The 19,952-nt window shown below is 38.4% G+C and overlaps 1 protein-coding gene across 3 annotated transcripts in view; it reads right to left on the bottom strand.

Annotated features, from left to right (window-relative positions):
- The window catches only part of LOC146004493 (carnosine N-methyltransferase), a 55,008-nt gene that overhangs the window by 24,943 nt on the left and 10,113 nt on the right, over positions 1 to 19,952 (bottom strand). For all 3 annotated transcript variants that reach the window (XR_014443932.1, XM_083143356.1, XM_083143355.1), the window contains exons 3-5: positions 12,587 to 12,747; positions 7,382 to 7,522; positions 6,145 to 6,307 (exon numbers count right to left, since the gene is read on the bottom strand). Coding sequence is in view for 2 of the 3 variants with exons in the window: in XM_083143356.1 (XP_082999482.1) it covers positions 6,145 to 6,307; positions 7,382 to 7,522; positions 12,587 to 12,747 (465 nt within the window). In the remaining variant the exon portion in view is untranslated. The remainder of the gene's footprint in view (positions 1 to 6,144; positions 6,308 to 7,381; positions 7,523 to 12,586; positions 12,748 to 19,952) is intronic.

Below are 19,952 nucleotides of genomic sequence, written 5' to 3'. Positions count from 1 at the left end.
AGACCGTGGACCTGGGCACCATGGGAGAACTTTTAGGTTTCGAGAACGATCACCCGAAACTCGAAGCTGGCATCAAGCACGTAGCAACCAACATTCCTAAATTCTTGGCCATAGAGACTTTGAACGTTCACTGCAACGTAGCGGAAGGCATGATCACGAAATCCTCGGACGGGGGGTTGCTGGGAAGTCACAAGCAGACGGGAATCATAGCCACTTTCAAACCCAGTTCCGAGTTCATGGAACCGATCATCTACACGCCATCTTCGCCGATCTATTATCCAGTATGTCGCAACCGCATAGACGACATAGAGTTGGTGGTGACGAACGAGAAAGGAGACGTGGTGGATTTCGCAGGTGCAACGACCACTGCCATCGTGGAGATCAACGTATAATAAATAACACACATAGTGAAATGGAGCAAATCGAAAGTTACGAGTTGCAATCTTTTCCTCCCAACCGTCGCACATTCGCCAATCTCAACGAAGCGAACCGGGAGATCGAATACGACGTGGATGTAGGCGACGGGTTCGTTCATCCTCACAGAGCGGACCTCTACCTTCAATTCGACGTGGTGAAGAAGGAAAGCGGAGAAGCGTTTCCGCCCAATGCAAATTTAAAACTCGTGGACAACTTCGTGCCTCACCTGTTCTCGCAGGTGGAGGTGAGGAAACACAACACCGTCATCGACAGAATCGATTATCCAGGCATCACGTCGACGGCAGTGGGAACATTGAAATTATCCAAAACGGACGCGGCATACTACCAGGCGGGAGGATTCGAAGCGGGAACCAAAATATCGACGAGAAATCACACGGTGCTCTTTCCCATGCGTCTGCTTCCGGGATTCTTCTCCGACTACAAGGAGATCATGTGGAAGGGAGGACTGAGAGTCACGTTTCGAAGAGCGGCCAACGACAACGACGCACTGATGCGATACACCAACTTGAACGCCGACGGCACGCCGATAGCCAACACATTACCCGAAGCAGCCAAATGCGTCATCCGGAGCATGGAGTTGAGAATGCCGGTGGTGGAATACGAAACGAACTACGCCCTCAAGTACAAAGCGGAGATCTTGAAAAGTCCGCAGGTACAGATTCACTTTCACGGTTACCAGTGCGTGCAGAAGTTGGCGTCGGGAAGTCACATGGAATTCGACGTGACGACGCAGTTCAACAACATACAGTTCGACATGCCAGATTTCGTCGTGGTGCTCTTTCAGACCGGGCGCGATAACGATCAGGAAAAAGATTCCAGCAAGTTCGACGACTGCAAGATCAAAAACGTTTATCTGAAGAATGGTAGGAACGAAGTGTTCCCGCGCGAGAATTACAACCTCGACATGACCAAAGACGATTACCTCAAACTTTACGAAGCGTTCTCGGCTTACAAACGCGTGACCGAGGGAAGCGTGAACATGTATTACACGCCCAGCGAATTCAAAACCCACAGACCCATGACCGTCATCAACACATCTAAGAGGAAGCAGGTGGTGGTCAACGATCGCACCAACATCAAGGTCGTCTGCGAGTTCAACAGTCCGTTGCCCGAGGATACCCTGTGCAGCGTCATCCTGGTCGCAGAGAAGTCCTTTGTCCACAACGTGAAGAACGAGAGGGTCACGGAGCAGTTTTAAAAAAAATTCGTAAAAAAATTGCCACTTACTAAAAAAAATCAACAAGGTTATATAAAATATAATGTAAGTTAGTTCAGTGTGCAAATAAAAAAAAAATGATAGGTTAAGTTATATCACTGAAGATCGTAAAAAAAAAAATCGTAAGATAGGTTAAGTTATATCACGTAAAACCATTAAGGCGAGCCTCACCGAGCCTCACTTCGAGGCAGAACCCCAAATGAGTAAAGTGAGTTTTTGATGTTTTGGTGCTGTTTTCTTCGCTGTGAAACATCGTCAGCGCAATAAATGAGGCGCGGAACGTGGAGAGAAAATGAGTTTTTGAAGTTTTTTCGAGCCCCACCGAGCCCCATTTTCGGGCGTTGAATTCTCTATTTGGGTCTACTCTAAAGTAGGTCAAAGCACGTAGAGGCAGTTTAGCACGAAAAAAAAAAGGATAGGTTAAGTTATATCACGTAAGATCGTGGTATACCTACCAAGTGCGAGTGGGAAAAAAAGGGAAATTTTACTAAAACATCGCTAAACGCTAAAACATCGACAAAAAATTGTCAAAATATGTCAAAAACTGATATTCAATTGATAAAAAAGAGGATACCTACAAAGTGCTGCGTTGAAACAATCAATTTACACTATCTTGCGTGGTATACCTACAAGTGTGAGGTGGGAAAAAAAGGGAAATTTTACTAAAACATCGCTAAACGCTAAAACATCGACAAAAAATTATCAAAATATGTCAAAAACTGATATTCGATTGATAAAAAAAAGGCTACAAATGCACTCGTACCAAGTACGAGTGGGAAAAAAAGGGAAATTTTACTAAAACATCGCTAAGCGCTAAAACGTCGACAAAAAATTGTCAAAATATGTCAAAAAATGATATTCAATTGATAAAAAAGAGGCTAGAAAAGGCCTCGTACCAAGTACTACTTTGAAACAATACACTTACACTACTTATATACATTCATTGAAGAGAACGGACAATGTTGGTACATGGCGGTGTCCTTAGTTATTAACTTTGCCCAGTATCAAAGCCGTTGTTAGCAACAGTAACACAGGAGATCATGTTGAATGCAGGTGTTGACTCCCCACCGCGATTTTCAGTTACCCTACTATGAAGTAACTGGAAGGGAAGAGAAGCGAGTGTGGTGAAATTCTGTGTGAAATAGCAGAAAACTTTCAGACGTACGACATGCTACATGAAGCCTATGGTGAGAAATATTTCAGTTGAACACAGTGTTATGCATAGTTCAGACGTTTCAGATAGGGTCGAACCTTCATCGAGAATGACGAATGAGTAGGTCCCATGTTAAAGTGATGTTGATCATGTTCCTCGACTCGTAGAGGAGCATCAGAGTTTGGGCCGCATGGTTCCACAGTGAATGAAGCATTCTACGTTAACGTCATGCAACGATTACAAGAAAAGGTGCACGATAAGGGGTTGGACCCTGTATAATGTGATGGGTGCAAAATAGCCTTAGTGGTGACGAACCCAAAAATTTTAAATTCAAATCAAATCAAGAAAAGGTGCAGTACAATAGGCCACACATATGTGGTAGAACTAGTCCTGAATGGTTTGCCACGATAATGCATGTGAGGTTTTTGCCAAAGCACCGGGCACCTGTTGCCTCACAACCGGCCTACTCCACTGATTTGGCACCAGCATACTTCTTTCTCTTCCCAAAGTTGAAATCAACCCTAAAAGGTCACAGATTCCAGACAATATAAGAGATCAAGGGGAATTTGCTAAGAGCACTATAGGCCATTCCAAAACTGGAGTGCTGGCACTCCAGGACTGGAAGAAACTCTGGGAGCAATGTGTGCACAGTGGAGGTAAGTACTTTGAAGGAGACAGGTCGAAATAGCTGGTGAATATTACAATTTTCTCAATTTTGTAAAAGTTCGGTTTATTTTTTAACATCCCTTGCATACACATAGGCATTTAGCACAGTGCATACATAATATGGACAATGAACACATCAGTGCACCTTGAAAATAACATCCTCTAAATGTCCTCCTTCTGCTTGGATGCACTGTACAAGGCAATGTGGAAAGGTTTTCATGACACGCGACTCAACATGTCTGTGGAATAGCGCATATTTCACAGTGACTGACGGTTCACAACATTACCCGTGGCTCTCCACTATCCAATCCACCTCAGAATGATGTGTATCTCGGCAACAGGTGCATGGAGATCTTCATTGTTCCGCCGCAGTGTCCAGTGTCTGTTTGAATTAAGGCTTTCACCGCCACAATCCACGTCTATACCGGCCAATGCTCCATGGTATACTATAGTGGAACCACAAGCAAAAAAAACCTGCACAGACTCGCGACTCCTGTGCACCTTACTCCCACATGGAGGGGAGGGGCAGAGTGGAGCATGCTTTCTTATGGCCTGAGCTGAAAGGAAGAAGGGAAAGGTGCACGGAGACTTTTGGCAGAAGGTTCTTTTGTTTGCGGTCGCTCTATAATTGCCCGACTCCCAACTCTACACAGATGTAGGTATGCCACATATGCACACGTGCATTTTGGCAGGGTTGCCAAACAAATTGGTAGATACAATATGTACCACCCTGTATGTACAATTTTCTACTTTGTAATCAGAAACTTTCCTAATACCCTGATCTTGTTCGAAAATCACTATCAAACAAGTAATAAATACTTATTCAAACTAACAACTATGTAGGAAAAAAGGAAAGACAACACTAAATACCGTATTTACACGTGTATAATGCGCGTGCATGTATAATGTGCACCCTGGTTTTTGATGGGAAAAAGTGACAAACAATTATGTCTTATATATAATGCACAGTACAATTCAAGAAATTGCTTTCTTAGTTGTAAGTCGTACAGCTGTTGCTATGCCGAGCAAGAGTGAATGACATCATACCTATTCAGTGAGTCGCCTGTTGCTATGTGTGAACAAGAGGAGAATATCCTCTTGTGTGAAAAATGTCACCAACCCATGCCACCTCCCCCCTCTCCCACCACTGTGTTTAGCATCCCAAAGCTTTCAGTATTTAACCACCTTATTTATTCTGTAATAGTAGACAGCAAGATCAAAATTACGTACTGGATTTGCAGTGCTCAGGAAATTATTTTCTATTATTTCTTGCCCAATAAATACTGCTCATACACATCCAATGTGACGGGAGGTGCATGCCTGAATAATGCCAGAATGGCACTGCTTTTCTTGATGTAGCAGAAGACTACATTAAAAAGTGAAAAATCGTGAGAAATGACCTTCAAACTTTTATACATGGTTTTGCAAATTCCTTCTTTACTTTTTCTACAAAAACTTCAAAATATCTTTTCCATGACCTGTCCTCAAGGCACATTGAGGACCCTCAAACTAGCAGTTAGCAGCACAAGATTTCTTCCATTACGGCATTTAAACACTCCATATATAATATTATTTGGCCAGTAATATTAATTTTCTTTTTCCTTATCTTTTTTTCATCCAAAGAACCAATAAAATCAGAACGATCCTTCATTTTGTGATGAGCTAATTTCAACCTCATTTCACATTAGTGTACATTAGTGTCGTTAGTTTGAATGGAATACTGTTGCCATATTCAGAAACTGCAGGATTTAAGCTTTACAACAATATATAACATGAGAGGGTTCCGTAAACATGAAAAATCAATGCAAGTGTCCCAAAATCATGGAAAAAAACCATGTACGGGTTCAAGTTGGCTGTCCAAATTATTCCGTGCATAATACGCACCACAGTTTTTGGGTGCAAAAATTTTGAAAAAAAAGTGTGCATTATACATGAGTAAATACGGTAATTTTAATCCATTTCTGAGCCTGGTCTAAAACCACGAAACATCATAAAAAATTGCAGGGATTATAAAGAAAATGTAGGAATTTACTAATTTATCAATTATATTAAATACACTACATATAATACAGTTACAGAAAATATGTACACTACATTATGTAGGCACTCAGAGTATCTCGTTTATCGTTATTTCCACTTCTGACACTTTCATAGGTTTTTAGTGTATTTATAACAACAGTTGTTTACATGAATTATAGCCAGATTGCTGCTTGTATATAAAGTACAGTACCCTGTGTGTCTGTTCGTGTAAGATAATGAAGTATGCCTGCTGAGGGGTTAATAATTTGTGATGATATTCCTCTGTGGTTCATTTTGCGAGATATTTTCTGGCCTGTGCGCATGTTCGTTAAGCAGTATGTTCATTGTGCAATGCATTCCTTATGCAAGGAACCACTGCATATCATGATCTACCAGTTTTGCTTTAAAATATTCATAATTTCACAAAAGATATTACAAAAACAATGCTGCTGTCAAAAAAAATGAAAATTATGCATTTTGCATTATTTCCAGGATATTAGACTTGGCAAAAAGTGTTACGTGAAATTTTTATTGACTGTGAGACACCAGAACTCTGGCAAACCAGCGGCCAGTGTCAGCTCAGCCCTCGTATATATGTTGTGAAAAGTATTTCAAAGTCATACAAGAAAGAAATCACACGAAAATCACTTGCCTCCAAAAAGTCTCCTGCTGCCATGGAGAACTGAGTGCTGGCAGGAAGGACTGAGGGGTCAATGTCTGGGAAATACACAGACTTTGTCTGGTCCTCTGCATGCATATTGTTGACATACTGATGCACCCATGGATGGACCCTGTATAGCTTCACCCCTCTGCACCTGGAACAAACCATAGTGTTCATTACATTATGCATTTGTGCAAGATGGTTGCATATCTAAAGCCTATCACTGAATAATTATTACAGATCAAGATGTTTTGGGGAACTGCATAAAACCATACTAGCAGGAATAATTCTTAAAGCTTTCTTGGGGGTGAATGATGAAGAGGTTTTTCTCGGGATATCAAAAAGGTGATTTCTGGATAAGCTACCGAACTTTCGAGAACTAATGTTACTCAGGGATTGAAGATGAGTGTGACGTTAGCTCTCAAAAACTCAGAAGCCTATCTGGAAATCACCTGGTTGATATCCTGAGAAACTTCATCATCATATAAGCAGGAGTTTTTCACACTGAGGGATATTGTAGCAAAGAGTGAATTTTGATCTCTAGCCAAATTACTACCTTCTAATGCAAAATCAGTTGTAATGTAGGAAAAGCTAAAATCGCCCTTACTGCTAAATTCCAATACACTCTAGCCGACTTCCAAGGCACAATGGTTAGCATAGCATGCTACAATGCCAGGGATCCCAGGTTTGAATCCCCCAGCCTGAGCATGGGCATGGGTGTCTTTGTGGGTGTCCCTTCATTAATTTCAACATATCATCATTCATCCTCATGTTCGTGATTAGTCAAAAGTGGCAGAAAAGCAAAGTAAAATAAAATAAATCAATCAATCCAATACATTCTAAATTACCACCATCAAAATATTCTTTTCTTTAAATACACAAATGAAGTACAATTTCTTCCCCGAGGAATTTTTATCGCAAACCGTAGTGTATAAATACAAATATACATCACTAATGAACATGTTTCGGTGAATTTTTCAGGGTTACAGGGATAGGTGTAAATCAGTTCAGTTTTTACATTTTCAACTCTATACATATAAAATATGTTTAATCCACTTGCAAGAATTACAATCTTATGTGTGAAATTAACTCCATAATAATGAAAGGATAAATTTGTAAAAAAAAAAAAAGAAGTGAAACAGACAGAAAAATGCCACTTGTGAAAAACTATGTTGAACGTGTCTCTTAAAAATTTCAAACTCTAAAAATAATTATGCAGTACTCTTACCTGTTCAAGACAAAATTTGAGGCGAACAGCATGAACAGACTGAACTCATTTCCTTGGCAGCTGTATCCCCTCCGGGCTATCTCGTAGGCTAATCGTCCCAATCCTGCACCTGGCACCAGCACTTTAATGTTGTGCGGCACACTGCAAGGAAAGAGAACAAAAGTCAGCACCCACTTTTTGAGGACAACATAAAACATACCGTGTCAGTTTTAATTTAATAACTCATACTTTTGCAGTTATTCTATTAATTATGTAAAATGCACAATTTCACTATTTTCGTGTCAAATTTGTTTAGACGACAAATATTTTAATATTTTGATTGTCTTTTACATGCTAGAATGATATATAGTCAGTGTGCTATCTGACAAAGTTCCAGTTGCAATATTTAATATTAAACGTTACATTTCAAGAAAATATACTACACACACATAAAATCCTATGACTTACATCACCCTTTTGATACTTACTGATTTATGTTGCTATAGTTACAATAATTTGTTTTCTTCTCTTTTAGCAAAAAGTGTTTTACACAGCATAAGAATAATGTAACAATATATAACACACATGCATGGGTCAAAACATCATTAAGAGCATAACATTAACATTGAACATTGCAGTTTGAGAAATTACGACAGTCTCAGATTTTAGTGACTTTATGAAGCTACAGGATTTTAGAGTGGAACCTCAATTTTACATTTTTCAATGGGCCAAGGTGAAAAAACGTAAAAAGTGGAAAAGGTGCAAGAATGAATGTGCAATGCGGGAACATTTTAAATCTGAGAACTTAAAATTAGGGTGGCACTATATAAATTACAGGGCCCATCACACATGATTCACCTCAAAATGTTTCATATTTATGCAAATCTAAGCACAAAGTTACTAAATGTAATGCACTATTTATGACAAAGTACATGGGCTATTGTTTCTATCCAGTCGCTCTGAGGTTGTTATAGCTCTTTTCAGTTCTTACGTCGTCCGCTCTAGAAGCTGGCAGGGGAAGTGGGGAGCGGGGAACGTGCCGCTGACCAACCAGAGAACAGACCACCTAGCGGTGGAGCCGAGAGTTACGCAGTTGCGGGAGGAAGCTGCAGCGCTAACTTCGTTCTGCACGTTGCTGTGTTGCCAATTCACCGCGTTGCTGATGATATTTTGCCCCAGTGTTGATTCCTATTTGTTATGAGCGGGATGTAGGAATAACATACGTGGGAGTAATTGTTATCGCGTCGTGTATTACCTAACTGCATTGTTTCTTCGATAAACGTGTATGTGGCATGTGATGTGACGTTTATTTGTACTCTCGTTGTTCCATAGGGAGCTTTGTGCTTATTAACGCAGAAAGCATAGGCGCCGACTCTATGGTGCTTTGGGGGCTAGAGACCCCCCAATGTTAACGATGGGGAAGAGTTCTAATGTATTATTTTGCTTCTCTTGTCAAGTTTACTCTGAATTGTGCCACATGAACTTAACTTTAAATACACATTTGAAATGTTCTAGACTAGACCATCACCTTTGGGGGACTGAGACTGCTAAACCATCAACTTAGGGAGGGCTGTGACCAGAGAAAACAAAACACATGACTTATTACTATATACTAAGTACATAATTATGAGTATTGTTAAAATTTTTACTAAAAAAGAGTTTCAGAAGACGATGTGCATGAACTAGGGTAGTGGATGGGACGTTCGGGCTACATGACATTCAGAACGAGATCATTGATACTATATTAGGAAGATCTGTTTTGCGCTCCTTGGTAGCAGATATTAAAAGTCGAGAATATTTTGCTATTATGGTTGACGAAACTTGTGGCATATCCATCCATTGACAATCAATATTCTGCATTCGAACTGTGAATAAAAATTTTGATATTTTTGAGGAATTCATGGGCTTTTATGAGATTCAGAACACTGAGGCCAAAACTTAAAAAAGGGAGAGAGTGAGTCATTGATTAATTTATTTCAGATATCAGAGCCCCCCCCTAATAATTTTGACAAGTCGGCACCCCTGGCAGTAAGTATCGTACGATGGCGAACAGGAAAGAGGGTAGTTTATAGCCAAGGCAGGAAAATAATCAGTAGGGTTCATGGATATTATCAAAAGGAAGCAGAAAACAGTGGTCCCTTGGTAAGTGTGCTCAAAGTGCAACAGAGTGTGTTGGAAGCTTTTGGAGTGAGTACGCGAACTGTGCAGCGTATTGTTAGGGAAGGCAAAGACAGTCTTGAGGCGTCGGGTTCCACGTCATTTGAATCACCGCGCAAACGAATCAAAAGGAACAGTATCACAAAGACAATCGACGGTTGCGATAAAGATATAACAAGAAGAATTATCCTCGGGTATTATATAAAGGGCGAATATCCAACACTGAACAAGTTTTCGTTGATTTGCATACACAAATAAGCTTTCAGTGGAGAGTTTCGTCGTTGTGGAGGATACTGAAATATATGGGGTTAAAGTACAAAAAGAGCAATGACGGTAGACGATTTCTGATGGAGAGAGCCGATATAGTTACAGCCAGAGTAACGTTTTTGCGAAAAATGGATCTTCTAAAAAATAAGGAACCTTTGCCCTATATAGAGGTATTTCATTTAGATGAAACGTACATACATCAGAATTACGCTCCAACGAAAAACTGGCAAAATAAAGAGGGTACATGGGGTTTAAAAGTGCCCGTGGGTAAAGGTGGGCGCATTATTGTTTGTCACGTAGGTTCCAGTCACACTGGTTTTCTACAGTAATGTAAATTAGTTTTCAGTGGTTTTTGCAGTTTTTAGATCCGCTTGACGAAAGGAACATCAAAGACGCAGTGATTGTAATGGACAATGCTATAGATACCATTCGGTACAGTTGGAAAGAATTCCTACAACGTATACACTTGATATCGTACACTTATCGGTATTCTACTGACCACAAGGGGATAATATGCATTCTCAGGCCATACGCGAACAATGGGACGTCTGTATTTCATGGTTCTTTCGATTTCAAATCCCCTTTCCCGCTACTCTGGCAACGCTGCAGTCTCTTCTCTCTAACCGGCCTGTCTCGTTGCGCTGGATAGGTCGTTTCCCCGCTCTCCACTTCCCCTGCCAGCTTCTAGAGCGCACGTCGTAACAACTGAAAAGAGCTATAGTACATCTCATTACAGTGCCAGAACAGAAATACATTCATTATAGAATTTCAAGTCCATAAACTGAATGATACAGAATGGTGGTTTACATGACCAACAAAATGGGTAAGATCACTGATTCGTTGATTTGGTTGCTTTTCTGCCACCTTCATCTAAAGCACGAAGCTAAGGATGAGAGATATGATGAAATTGATGAAGGGACATTCACAAAGAAAACCCATGCCCCGACCGGGATTCGAACCAGAGACTCCAGGCATCGTAGCATGCTATGTAATTGTAATTGTAATTTATTCTTGTTCTGTTGACTACATTGTAGATATTTCTATCTGCAGCAGTATAGAGCACGTCATTTGTTACATATAACATTAGCATGATTTCAGTACAAATACATCCACTTGATTACTTATTTTGGATGCAGTATAATTAAAGTTACAAGTATATATTATTACATATCTGTTTGATTACATACATGGCATATAGCAGTTATGGTTACAAATATATATTACATACCCTTGATAACATATTTGGGATGTAGATCAGCATAATTGAGTTACAAATGTATATTACATCCACTACATTACATATATGGGATGCAGGTAAACATAATTGAGTTACAAATATATATTACATACCCTTGATTACACATTTGGGATATAGATCAGCTAACCACTCTGCCATGGAAGACTATTTTTCACCTTCAAATAGCCTCTTATTAAAGATCGTTTTGAAGGTAGAAAGACCTCAAATATCCTTGAGTTTTAATTTCTCTGCGATTGCTTCCCCAAGAATAAATGTCACAACATGCCACTGCTTGGTACAAAAATCTCACCCCTCAAGTCGTTAGCCGTTTGCAGTGTATCCAAAAACTATGATACAATATTGTTAACACTTTATAAATGTATAATTTAAGGTGCAGAAAATACATGTATTAGACAAGAAACTCTATTTAATTAAAATAAAAGTTTCAAATTAAGGTTGCAGCTGTCATGCTTACAAAAATATTACGTACCATCAAATGCAAAAACACACACTTGAAACTTAATTTGCATTAATTTTTGATTCCTGTAATTAAACAAATTCCCATTAAGGACACACTTTGTACAGATGTAACGCAATACTGATGACTTCATTTAATAATATTTCAAACAGCCAGAGGTCCCAGGTTCAAACCCATGGCAGGGGACCTTCATAACAGAGTGGTTAGCACAGTAACAGGGATTCCGATGTTCTTTGCAGGATTCCTTCATCAATTTCATATGATCACACATCCTCATCTTTGCAATTAGCCAAAAGTGGCAGAAAAACTATGCTAAATAATAATAATGAATCTGGTCAGTCAAGGAGGTAGCACTGTGTATGTCCCATCACTATTTCATCACAATTAACCCAAGAAGTACAAAGGTGACGTAAAAGCACATTCGGTTGGTACAGGCATTGGTTAAGGTGAATTTGTGTCTCGCAAATATGAAGTTATATAGATACTGATCAAGTTCTGAAAAATTATATTAACAACAAAACTGACATATGACATTGACCTTGCTGAAACTTTTGTCTACTGTTTTCAGTAGATCTATAGGTGTTTTGAAACATCTACCATTTTCAGATTTTCAAAGAGATATAAATAAAAATTGTTAATAAGGATGAATGAAATGTAATACTTACAGCCGCCATTTTAAGCTAAAAACACTACATATATATATTAAATATAATATTGAAGAAGTAATTTTCACTTTTAGTTTCTCTACTGTATTGTTTTCAGTAGTTCTATAGGTGTTTTGAAACATCTACTGTGTTTAGATTTTCAAATAGATATAAAAATAAATTGAAAATCAGGAGGAATGAAAAGTTATATTTACAGCCAACATGTTGAGTTACATACACTGTATACAATATTACATGTATTACTGAAGAGAATATATTTCACTTGTATTTCTTCTACTGTACATGTACAGTAGGCTTACTGAACTTGTTCAGTAGGAAACCATTGAGTTTCAGTAAATTTCCAAGACACACAGTAGAATACAGTTGACTACAATAGATTCTGTCTACTGAAAACAGTAGAAATTTCCAGCAGGGCAACTCACCATATATCTGTAGGATAGTTCTTTTCAATCTCCTGTATGATAGGCTGGTAACACAATTGCCTCTCTTCAGCACCTTCTTCACTCCAGTCCCTTACGAACTGCTTTAGTGTGGCCTGGACTTTTTCCATATCCGATCCACTAGGCCTGGTTGAAGATTTAATCTGAAAAAAAAAAAAGTAATTATTTTAATTCAAAAACAAGCTGAGGCTCTCATCTTCAGTTATGGTACAGAAAGGTACCCCTACATTATGAAATGGAAAGTGCCTCTACAAAGTTAAGACTGGCGGTACTGGGAAAGTGCTATCTTGTGGTCAAATTTAGAAGTTTTTTTAAAGTCCTCTTTATGCACAGATGGTCTAATGGGATTGGACCTACAGTTTAAAGTGGGATCCATACCATCCTCCAGCAGATATTGAACCAAGAACCCCTTGATTAGAAGGCAATTATGTTACTACTATGCCATTGGAGAGGCCCTCAAATTTGGAAGTCATCACTTCCATATGCAAACTTGTGCAGGTAGTCACATGGGGCCACAAATGCAGACATGTTTTTGTTTAAAAATTTGTAATATTGCAACACCAAACCTGTTGAAAAGATGCAACAAGGTTGATGAGAAGCACCAATCAGTATTTGTTGGAATTGGCTTCAGCATCACTACCAGTTCAAAGTAATATTTACAGTTTGACCAAAATAATTGAATATTGAATTGTCGTTTTAAGTCCACTTTATGCACAGAAAAACTAATCGGGACTGGACCTACAGTTTAAAGTAGGATCTGAACCACTGTGCAATGTGCCTCAACTGGGTATTGAACCTGGGACCCCTTGATTACAAGGCGACAACTTTACCACTATGCCATTAGGGAGGTCCTTTGACCAAAATAAGAATGCCCCAGTGGCACTGCTGCCGAATTTCAATTCTAAGCAAACAGAGGAAGCATGGATGATGCAATCAGCTGCTTGCATTGTTTTGTTGCCCTGTTCCTGTGTTGCCAAACTGTGCAGCACTGTCTACAGCTCGTTCAGTGCCAAGTGCTTGTTATCATCACGAAGGAGAAAACTGTACACAGTGAAGGTGACGTCTTAATGTTTAACACTAGAAGCGCCAAGCCGGTCATTTTGACTGTTTTTCAAACTGCAGTTTCTGCTTTGTACAGAAACCTTTTCTTCGTGCATTGAAATTTTGTGACTTTTCCTAAAATTTGCAGTACATTATTACTGCAATGCGTTATTTACAAAAAAAAAAAAATAATAATAATACTAATGGAAATATTTGTGTTTCTACCTAGAAGCGCCGTTGCCAGTCATTTTGGTTCAAATGTTGCCAGTGCATGGAGACTTCTTGTAGATGATTCCATGCTTCAACACATACAGAAGTGTATGGAAGAAGAAGCAGCGCGAAACCAGCAACCCAACTGGCGTTTGTCATTACAAGAACTTGATGCTTTCCTGGCTATTTAATATGCTAGAGGAGCGTATGGATGCAGTTCTATAGACTACGATTTTTTATGGAAAACTACTTGGGGCCACCTATCTTTCAACAAACAATTTCAAGAAAAAGATTCGAGGAAATAATGAAATATCTTAGATTCGATTCAAAATCATCCAGATCTGAACGATTACAAACTGATAAATTTGCACTGTGCTCTGAAATTTGGGACAAATTTATAGCTAATTGTAGGAGTTGCTACACTCCAGGGGAAAATCTGACAGTTGAAGAACAATTGTTTCCTTCGAAAGTGAGATGTAGATTTACACTGTACATACCAAACAAACCAGACAAATTTTATATAAAATTTTGGATGCTAGTGGACGTACATTCCAAATACATGTGCAATGCCTTTCCATACCTTGGGAAAGATGAATCAAGGAATGATAATGTTACTGTACCTGAAAATGTATTGAGAATTACTTCACCTTATCTAAATGCGGGTAGAAATGTAACTACTGACAATTATTTCACATCGCTAAAACTCGCTGAGAAGCTAAAGGAGAAGAAGACACGGCTAATTGGCACTATGAAGAAAAATGGAAAGGAGATTCCTAATGAAATTGTGGACATTAGAACGCAAGTGTATGAAACATGTTTGCTAAAAAAGGGGGACATTGCATTTTGTGCATACCAAGCTAAAACAAACAAACATTTTCTACTCCTAAGCTCCATGCATTCAGATGTAGAAGTAGATTTGCAAAGCCAGAAGAAATTCCCAGAAACATTCAAGTATTACAACAAAACTAAATGCGGTGTTGATGTTGTTGATCAAATGGCACACAAATATTCAGTCCGTGCTTCATCAAGTAGATGGCCGGTACATGTGTTTTACAATATCTTAGATCTGGCAGCAATAAATGCATGGATAGTTTACAAGGCAGTCACGGGGAGGAACGTTACGAGACATAACTTTTTTGATAGAATTAGCTGAGGAACTGAGAGAAGGACATTTGAATGCAAAGCCCAATAAAATATTGTCAACATCAATATCACATGCACGGAATGTAAGTGGCTTTGTTTCCAGAATGAGGCGCCAATGCCAGGTGGCATTGTGCAATGAAAACAAAACAAGTGACATTTGTTCAATGTGCAACAAATATGTTTGTGGAAAATGTGTTTCTGGTGTAGAAAAGGTACTGAAATGCAAAAATGTAATATGTGAAATTTCATGACGGAAACTTATTTTCTTGAAGAAAATGAATATTTATTGTTGTAATTAGTTCATGGAAAAATAAAAATCGCTGGGTTTCATGATATTTTTGTATTTTTTTACAAAATATTTTGTTTTATTAGTAATAAGATGATTATTGGCAATATCCATTTTGAGAAATGGTCAAATTTTAAATACCGGTAATTTTGACCGGAGGTGGCACTTCTAGGTAGTAAAAAATCCTGGCGCTTCTAGTGTTAATGATGTTAATTTTTTTGACAACAAAGCAAGGACATGAAGTTACAAATATTCTATAAAGTAAGCTGCAAAGCATGCAAGGGCCGGAGTTAAATATTTATTATTCTCTTGATATAGCTTGTTTCTGTTGTTTGGTTTGGTTAGTTGGTCATTAAAAATTAACAACTGCTTGATTGATTGATTCAGTTGGGGTTTTAAGTCCATTTTATGGGGACTGGACCTACAGTTTAAAGTGGGATCCAAACCACTATGTGCCTCCACAAGGATCACATTCAGTACCTCTTGATTACAAGGTGACAACGCTACCACTGCGCCATCGGGGAGGCCACAATAGCAACTGCTTGAGATAGATTTCAACTGATTTCCTGCATGTGGTAGTTGGATCGGCTTCTTTTCTTTGCTGTATGCAAATTTTATTATGCTCCTTGTTCACTATTAGCAATGGAGATAGTGACACAGTATTTACTAAATATTTTGCAAAATGGCAATAACATTGTTATAATAGATCACCAATTTCATGGGTTGTTGATTCTGTAATCTTATCCAATTTTTTTCATATTACCTATTCAGTGCCTTATGTCAGCATAAGGCTTGTGTTATAGGTACAAGAAATATCAATGATGTTGAATACCTTAGTGGAGAAATTTTACAGACACCGCCTGTCAAACTGGTACATACGGTGGTTGTTGTATCTTCTTTAATATCAAAGCAAAGAATCTAAGTTACATCACGTAAAACAAGCTCAAAGCATGCATACATTTGGAGTGCAAAAATTGGAAAGTTTTATCAAGAAGAATAATAAACAGCGGAAGAGTAAACAGTAAATACAGATCCCTTGAAAAATGTAAATTGTCCAAATGAGACATTGGTAGGTATGTAATTAAAAGAACTGTTGCTAATTTCTACGCAGATGAACCTGAGGTGTCACAAGATAAAAACCATATTCAGATGAATGTACAAGTGAGTTAGATTTAGTCTGCTCAACTCTGTATATACCTGTATGTACAAATAAATAAATCACATGTTACAGTTGCATGCAAAGCATCCTTCCAGTACAATGGATGTGGCAAGACAGAGCTCACTGGCACGAGAGAAGAGAATGCAAGAGGAGAAAACAAATGACTGTGCACCTTAGTTTAAGAGTTTGCCAGGGGCATTCATGGTTAAGCTGTACTCAACTGTAAAAATAAGTACACATCTACTGAAAACTAGATTTTTTGACAATAAGTTACTTCTAGATTCCTTAAGTAATGTTTTAAAGTTATGCAAATTTTCTTTTTTGCTACAGGATGTGGGTAGTCCACTATATCGAGTTGTCTTCCAGAAAAAAGCTACGAGGTGTATTTAACCTTTAGTCCCCCGCCGTTCCATATGTGGAACAAAAAAAAGTATGTCCCTGTCAGCCACGGTTCCATATATGGAACAAACAGTTTTAGATACAATTATCGAGGGTTTGCCACACTTATATTTGTATATTGAGGTTGAAACACTGACAGTTCGTTCGGGAACATGTTTTGCAATCCTGTTTTCCAAATCGCCCCCCTCCTTTCTCAGAATATGTCACGTGTTTGGGCCCACCCAAACACGTGTTCGTAACTTGACAGACACAATGAATGCTTCGTATTTACAATGCTGTTTTCCTCCAAGCTTCCAACGCTGTGATTTAGTACTGATAAGGCACACATTCTTCTTTGTGTTTAGACCTGGTGATCCAGCCGAAAGTAGTGGCAGAGGGCGGGGGTCAAGGAGAGAGGGGATTGGATGAGGTTTGGCGGTGTCAGCTTTCTGTCGCCTCTATGTTAGAAATGCAATGAAGCTTGACGATAGCCAGAGGACAGAAGCATGAGTCTAAAGCGTGCGTCTATCCAGAAGTATAGACAAAACAAACGATTGCAAAGGCCTCTGTTAGGAAAGGCGTCACCATAAACAGTTCGTATCATATAACAGCTCATCGATTTCCCTAACGCACAATCGTTTCCTTCCGGACATATTTCCACAAAGAGCCGACTCAACAGGGAAGAAATAGATCCACAGTAGCTACACAAGATGCAAGTGTGAACGAAAAAAGCAAAAGTTTGGGTTTTCTCCCCAAACTTGCTGGAGAAGAGGGGGCAAACTCCACATTTTTATGTTTTTTTATTAAAATTCGGGAGATGTAGTAACCCACCATGGTTGGGGCATCCAAATTTTACATGGTTGCATACACCAATGTTTTGCCTGCAAAACAAAAGTAGATTGGTACCATAGTGTCAGTTATAACAATTTTATGAATAATATACAAATTGGCTAAAATTCGCTAGAGTTTTACGTTTTGCCTTATTATTCAAATTGTATTGCACCCACGAACATGAATCAAGTTTCATTCTGTTGCGAAAGGTCCATTCTTTAAAAAAAAAAAGCAAAAGTTCCGGTTTTCTCCCCAAAGTAGCTGGAGAAGAGGGGGCAAACTCCACATTTTTATGTTTTTTCATTGAAATTCGGGTGATTTGGCCTCGCTCGTAACCACCCCCCCCCACGGTTGGGGCATCCAAATTTTACATAGTTGCATGCACCGATGTATTACCTGCAAAACAAAAGTTATCCGAAGTAGATAGGTCCCATAGTGCCAGAGTTATTACAATTTTTCTTCATTATGTATACGAATTCAAATTTCACGCTCAAAGCCTCCGCGACACTGGGCTTACTTTCGTCAGATCACGCGGCGTACTAAAGGTTAAAAAAAAAAAAGGCTCATTATTTATTAAAAATGGCTGGCAACAGTGATTGTATCACACCTGCGCAATAACATCAACTGGTCCATTGGAGACCCAGTGTTCATATTTTCACTAGTGAGCTATTGGTTATTGTGAGAGAACTTTTTAAAATGGCTGCATGAATACACTATTCCGTCAGTTGAAAAAGTGCCACCTGTGATTTGATTTCTTAAGGGGGTTCTAAAGCCATGCTAAAGCATAGACCCAACTTTCTAAGGGTAACCGAACAACTAATATAGATTCGGTAAGGAAGAAATTTTCCGATATAAAAGATTGTTTTATTCCCTAGAACATGTGAACCTTATAATTTTGTTACGATTGAAGGGATTTAAATAAATAACAGAAAATATAAGGTCTCCGTCATGTTCAAACTGCTGCGTACAGATGGTGCTCAAGTGGTAGTTTTGTTAATACCGGTGCATTTTCTTTCTTTTATGACTAGTTTGGAAGATTTTGTGTTGAAACAAAGATCACATGTTCTTCCCGCAAACATCTTAAATATTTTGTGAAAAAATTAAAACATTTCGTACCTTCAGAGAGTAGTGCTTATCATTAAAACTTTTGAAGTAGCGTTTCGTCGCAATATACTCCGTGGTGCAGATTTAGCATACACTGTTGCCAATATTTCATTCCATGTTGTCTAACGATATGATCAATGCAAGTTCTTGAAAGAGTGAAAATCAAACTAAGCTCCCAGAGGATATCGAATTCCGTACAGATACGAGAACAAGGGAGCAAATATTCCACGGAGGATGTTAAAAATCTGAACAAGCTCGAAGGTAAGTCTTAATATTTAATTGCTTGTTGCTTAATATTATCCATCAAAGACAAAATGTTTGAAATATAGGCAAAATGTATAATTTATTTACATGTTGAAGAAATATCTTCTGATGTAATATCGGTGAGAATATCGCTTGACACTGCATGACTTTTTTAACTTCCAAACGAAGTTGTTAATTCTTTGTAAATGTAAAATCAGAATAGAATGTTATATTTTACGTTAGGCATAATCCTAATAACTACCGTTTTGAGATCATTGCTACAGCATAAAATATACATAGCTTAATATAGATTATATCTGATATCATTAAATCAATATTGCATATTGCTCTATTTTCATTCCTGTAAGTTAATTTCCAAACCTACGAAACTCATGCTATTCACATGTACAACATCGGAATGTTTATTACAAATCAGTAGTTTGTTTAAATGTTTTTTACTTTGCTCTTGTACATGGTTGAAACGAGTACTTGCTGACTTATTTTATACAAGAGTTTTTCTCTTTTTATTTTTGAAGCAGCTCGCAAATATTCATATGTATTAAGTAGGTCAGGCTAAGTTAGGTTTGATTCGAATAGATCTAATGTGAGATCCCTGAATGTTGCAAGTTTCGGACACAGTTCTGTTATCTTCCTTTACAGAAACATGTCAGAAAACCGGTTTGTAAACTGTATGAAGCTCTTCTGTTTTCTTGTACTTTTATAATTTAGGACGGCTCATAATGAGAGTGCATTTCGTCCAATAACTTGATGCTGTATATATTTAAAGTGTAAAAGTACACCCTAACAGTTATGAGACTAAAATCTTACCGTCTATCGAACACAAGTCTGTATGTTTACTGAGAATTTCCAAATGAGTACCGGTATAGATAAATGTTCAAATACTTGCAAGTACAAGGGCAATAATTTAATTGTGGATGACACAGAGCTTCATA

Source organism: Lepisma saccharinum, chromosome 21 (genome assembly GCF_977018435.1).
Source record: "Lepisma saccharinum chromosome 21, izLepSacc3.1, whole genome shotgun sequence".
NCBI lineage: Eukaryota > Metazoa > Arthropoda > Insecta > Zygentoma > Lepismatidae > Lepisma > Lepisma saccharinum.
Note: the sequence above shows the minus strand (reverse complement) of the source record. Positions and strands in the feature narration are given on the sequence as shown.